Raw genomic sequence first — 6,000 nt, forward strand, 5'->3', positions numbered from 1 at the left:
GTTTTCAACAAATCTGGACCATAAAAAAACAACAATTTTCAATAAATCTAAAAAAATAGTAAACAAATTTCAAAACAATGTAAAATTTGGTCTCCAAACACATATTAATATGGAGAACAAGATGAACAGTTCGAATCGACAGTTAGGATTTTGAAAAGTCGAATATTGAGCCGTTGCACGGAGACCCTCTATACTACGCGTAGCACCGTAGCAGGTTCATATATATATATATGTGTGTGTGTGTGTAATATGTGTATTGTTGATAGTTAGCTAGATCCATAAATCAATCAAATGATTTATAATAAAATACAAAAATCTATCATAGGCGATATATCAATACGAAATACGTACGTATTTGATAGGGATATACGATTGCCTACCTGAAATTTGGGAATAACATATATATAACAGATAGGTACAAAACTAGAACTCTAGAAGAGTCATGAATGATCAATAGCTAGCTAAAGGTAGATAGGTATCAAGTAGGCAGCTTTTCTTTGATTTTGACAAATTTGAAAACGTTTTTAACCTAGCTAGCTATGCTATGCGAGCAATGATACAAGGCACTAATGATCCTAGCTTAGCTAGTAGCAATCCTTTTCTATTTTTAAAATAGAAATAACATTTTCTTAAAATTAAAAATATGGTGAAACTTTTTTGAATGACCCAAAAGTAGGGGTGGCAACGAATCGAACCGAACTGAACTTATCTTAGGTTTGAGTTTGGTTTGAATTAATTTCGAACTGAATCTGGTTTGATTCGTTTCGAACCGAACCCATTTCAAATCGAATTAATTGCGAACTACACATTTTTCAAATCGAACCCGAATCGAATCACGAACTAAATTATTTTTTAGCAGCTCTAGTTATACCGGTAGTTTATACATTAATTTTTTCTCGCGGGACAAAATTCACATGGCTTCCTTTTACCAGTATGAACTATGAAATAAGTGTTTTTAAGTTGAAAAATTGTTCATGAAAAAATACATCAGAGACGGCTTTCCTGGTATGAACTATGAGAGATGACCGAAGAGAGAGGAGAGACAGTCATTTAGGCCGGAGAGAGAAGTGACAGCCGAAGAGACAGCCAGTCGCCGAGAACGTCGGCTAGATTTTAGAGCTCGAGGGAGAGTGGGTTAGGAAGAGGTGGAGAGAGAACTAGATTATTGAGATTTGAGAGCGATGAAGTGTCGGCTAAGTTAAATTATGACTCTCTATCTTGGATTTTAATTTCATCAGGTAAATGGATGGCCGGTGATTTTATGAGATTCGAACCACAAAAAAATCACGAACCTATTTCGATCGAACCATGCTAGGTTTGAGTTTGGTTTGAATTAATTCCGAACCGAACCTGGTTTGGTTCGTTTCAATTCAGACCCATTTCGAATCGAATTAAACTCAAATTAAACCCGAATCAAATCCGAATTGAATCACGAACCTCGAATTTTTTTGCCAGCCCTACCCAAAAGAAACAATTCCTTTGAAAATGTCTTATAAGGAATCGCATATACGGTTCCTTAGAGTTCTTTAATTTGAGAATCACACCAAATTACAGCAAAATATATTTTCATGCTATTTCGCTCGTCACATTTGCATAATGTGTATATATTGATGCCTTTTTAAAAAAAAAATTATAATAAACCGCGTCAATTTTAAGCCAATTTTATTTCTTTTCTAAAAAAAAAAAAATGAGCTACTAGCTAGCTACATTTATCATTTATCAATCAATCTCTTACAAGTTGGCCATTGACAATGTAGCGGTTCTGGACCCCCCACCTCATCTCATCTCATCTCATCTCATCTCATCTCATTTCAACCCCTTTCTATCTGGATCTGCATGCATCTAGGCACTTACTATAGAGAGAGAGAGAGAGAGACCTGCACCACATCGATCTTATTGCATAGAAAGAGAGTTGAAGAGGAGACATTTCCTAGTGTTAATGCTATGAGAAATTTTCTTGCAAGTAATCAACTCATGTCTTCATCAAATCATTGGTTCAAATAAATATTAAAAAATAAATATAGATCCCTCTTTTTTCATCGGGAAAGCATCAAATCAATTTGACATTGCCTTAATGTGTTCTCAGGCTTCTCTCTGTCTCACTCCCTCTGTTTCTTTTATTTATTTATTTATTTGGTCTATCATGAGTACCAGGAAAAAAAAAAAATTCTAACGTAAGAAATATATAAAATATTTCTACCGAGTTAAAAAAAATTGTTGACTCAATACATGGGATTTTATCAATTTAAATTGTACAAGATTTTAATTTAGCCTTAATTTTGAACGAAAAAGTAGGTACTTTAGCGAATTCGTATCCTCTGAGATATCTCAAACTTTGCATGACTTTATCGAAACTCCCAACTATTTAAATACGTTCTGCACAAATCTGGAAGCACACATAATACTGACCCACTACATCACCCCCGAATAGGCACCGGACACGTCGGTCACGCAAAAGTTGAGATATCTCAGAGGATATGCACTCGTACTTTGAACATCCGGATTATATACATCGCATCGCTGATTCATATCAGTGCTATATATATACTTATATAGTATAGTAAGCCCAAATATTTTTTAATAATTTGCTAAACTTTTAAGCATTAAAAACCCACCTGAAATTAATTTTCATGTTATTTTTAGTGATGGTGGGTATTTTCCATGTTGTATTATACAATTATAATTCTATTTTTCAACATCACTTTTGGTCCGCTAGTTTTTTATCATTTCAATTTTCTTTTTCCAACGCTGATGAGAAATAATCCCAACCATCCTCAATCCAGAAACAGCAACGATTAGAAATTTGATTTGAAAACATGAAAAGAGGTTCACCAGTACCACCGAGATTTTATGGCTATGAGAATTTGGTTCTATTTTTTTTTCTTTTTTGTTTCTTTCAATATGTTATCTTTAAAGAAAAAAAAATATAGTAGTCTACCATGCCAACACTAGGCGAATCATACAATTATTCTTTTAGTACAAAAAAAAGGCGCTAAAAATAACACACAAGTCTGTTATTTATGTACACTCCCCTTAATTCCCCTATGATATTACAAATCTTATTTACATACATTTTGAAGGTGCAATTTAATCACCATATGTATATAATTTGCTAGTAAATTAATATAATGGTCAAGAGTGGAATCGATCTCCATCTCATTCAAGTTAGGCATTACCAAGGCCCAAAAATCACAATAATAACCTTAATTTTAAGTTAAATTTCCCCCCACACCACATAGCTAACATATATATAATACCAAATACAATGCCCAATTCAAATGGGCCTTATTACCAGTTTATAATTGATTAGTATTTTAGCTCAAACCAAACCTGACCTCTAGTACAGAAAGAGATCACTTCCATCTCTTGTGTTTGCCAAAAAATCCGTGCTTCCCACCATACCGATGCTTACCGCCAAAGAACCCGTGCTTCCCACCAAAACCATGGTGGTGTTTGAACTTGCCGTGCTTGAATTTTCCATGGTGGCCATAGCCGTGGTGGCCATACATGCCATGGCCGTGCATTCCATGGCCGTGCATGCCATGGTGCCCATGTGACAACTGGTGAGCCCCATATGCAGCAGCTGCTGCCGCCGCACCTCCAGCTAGAAGTGTTCCCATGCCAGGCCCATGACCTGAGTGGCAATGTTTTGGTTGGAATTTAGCTAGATCGTGATGTCAAAATGCATGTAGCAATAAATAAAATATAGCCTTTGTACTCAGAATTAGATATATACCATCTACACGGTAATTAAACAGAGGGACTCCAAATTATTTTTTAATTTGGCATTATGAATTGACTTGCATCTCTCAATAATTCCCATAAAAGTTACTCCAAATAGAAATTGAAGAGGATGAAAATACTATGATACTAAATTATCTCTGTATATAAAGATCAAGCATGCATACCCAGTGAGGTCCGTACTTGTAAACATTTTGAGTCGACCATCTTTTTTTTTAATAATTTCAAAGCTCGTTTAAAAATATATATACTCAAGTACTATGCATTTGTTGCAAAAACATTGTGTTCTTAAATAGCCATTTTGCAAAATGAACACCTGAACTCTTTGCAACTTTAGTTCTCAACAGTTAATTAGGCTAATTTCCGAAATGATGCTACAATTCAAACATTGTGCAATGATATGCCAGCAGCACTTCATAGGTAGTGATGCAGAAATTTAATGATGAATCAGGCAGTTTTTATTTATTACGCGATAAAATAATTCTGTTATTAGATAATACCAACAACCCATAAAAAAACAAAATTAAAAAATACTGACTGCAACAATCCAAAATAACAAAAAAAAAAAAAAAAATTAGAATTATTAGAACAAGTATATTTCAACATACCAGAATGAGATGAACCAGCTCCTGGGTAATGAGCAGAAGGATAGCCACCATGTGAAGGCGGGTATCCAGCCGGTGGATATCCGTACCCGGAAGGTGGGTACCCTTGTGGCGGGTACCCTTGGGGAGGATACCCTTGAGGCGGGTACCCACCTGGAGCAGACGGATAGGCTTGTGGAGGCAGGTACGCCCCGGGCGGAGGTGGGTATCCACCCGGGTACCCGTATGGGTACCCCTTATCACTATGGTTATCCTTTCCGCCTCCCATTTTTTTTTTGTCTTGTTCTGTTAAATTACTGCAGAGGAAAGAAGTGAAACAATTTAGATGATCAATTTTTGCAACAATTCGGGGAGGAAAACGACTAAACTGCAAATTATCTTAAACAAGAATATATATATATATATATCAGTTCAGTTCTCCTCAGTTAGCAAATTTATTAGATAGTACCCAAAATTATCTTCATTCCAAATCCATTTCCTCCTATGAAATGAGGAATACAAGAAGAGCATTTTGGGTATTTTGGCGTAGGGCTATTGGGTTATATCTTGCATTGCAGACATACAGAGCATTTGAGGCATACGCGCGTTGCGTTGAATCTTTCCTTTGCATTAAATAAATAAGATTTCATCAGGTGTTAACCGGACAGACAGACAGACAGACAGACAGAGTCACGGAATGGAAGGGTAGATTTAATTAGGAATAAAAAATCAGATGAGATTTGGTGGTGCACAAAGCACAATGAATTAATGGTGGATAACTAAGGCAGTTGAGGTTGAGCTACCCGGCCCTGGCCCTTCCAAGTTCCAACAGGGGAGGGGTTTCAATTTCAACAATTTCAAACAAGCTTGCAATGCATTCTGTCTAATACAATTATTACCAACCATTTACGCACGATTTCTTTGTTTCATTCTATGCTATCTTTTAATTATTGGATTGGGTGTACACAACACAGTGCACATACATGATTTTTTGAACGAATGAATGCATTCAAAATCGAATGAACAAATCAAACAAATTCAATACAACGTACATTGAATTGAAGGAAGAAATAAAGAGAGATTTTGATAATTAATTACCCGGAATTTCGAGATTCGATCGGACAACACGAGAGGGAGTTTTATTTTTTTTTTGATAGAGATAGAGATAGAGATAGAGATAGGCGGGGAAGTTATCCTTGTGATTTATATTTATTTATTTAAGGCATAGGCAGTGAGAGAGAGAGAGATAAATTAATGAATATATGATTAACACGCGTTTCCTTCTATCTTGATACAATCATTAAAATAATAACACGCGTTTCCCATGTGAATGTGAATGGATTGGGAATCGCTTAATATCTAAGCTTTGTTTTTCTTCCCTCCAGTTTTCTATTACCGGAGGTCTCCCTTTCCCCATGCACCCATAAATTATCAAGTCAATGCTATAAGCTTATAATAATGGGTACAGAGATGAGACTGGAGAGGATACGAAGATAATACAAATTATCCCAGGAAATTCGTACGCAATCTGCTTCTATCTCACCGACTCTCGCATCACAATTCTCCTGCTTTCCGTACTTTTATTTATTTAGGAAAAAAAGTCAAATATTGATTCAAATGAAAGTAATAATACTATTTTTTGGTAAAAAACCTTCACCGTATTTTTGTATTAACA

The 6,000-nt window shown here is 35.5% G+C and overlaps 1 protein-coding gene across 1 annotated transcript; it reads right to left on the bottom strand.

Annotated features, from left to right (window-relative positions):
• Window positions 1-3,106: 3,106 nt before the first annotated feature.
• On the bottom strand, window positions 3,107-5,572 carry LOC144557936 (uncharacterized). Its single transcript, XM_078306609.1, has 3 exons — window positions 5,424-5,572; window positions 4,350-4,642; window positions 3,107-3,634 (listed from the first exon to the last, which is right to left on the bottom strand). Exons 2-3 carry the CDS (start codon window positions 4,612-4,614, stop codon window positions 3,354-3,356), a joined length of 546 nt encoding a protein of 181 aa, XP_078162735.1. The 5' UTR covers window positions 4,615-4,642; window positions 5,424-5,572; the 3' UTR covers window positions 3,107-3,353.
• Window positions 5,573-6,000: the final 428 nt, after the last annotated feature.

Source organism: Carex rostrata, chromosome 1, assembly GCF_964058835.1.
Source record: "Carex rostrata chromosome 1, lpCarRost1.2, whole genome shotgun sequence".
Classification (NCBI taxonomy): domain Eukaryota; kingdom Viridiplantae; phylum Streptophyta; class Magnoliopsida; order Poales; family Cyperaceae; genus Carex; species Carex rostrata.

What these genes read in the sequence shown, in the direction of transcription:
- LOC144557936 (XM_078306609.1), bottom strand. Translation starts at nt 4,614, where the DNA reads ATGGGAGGCGGAAAGGATAACCATAGTGATAAGGGGTACCCATACGGG. An exon ending in AGCTGGTTCATCTCATTCTG is followed by an intron (nt 3,635 to 4,349) that starts GTATGTTGAAAT and finishes ATTGCCACTCAG; the next exon opens with GTCATGGGCCTGGCATGGGA.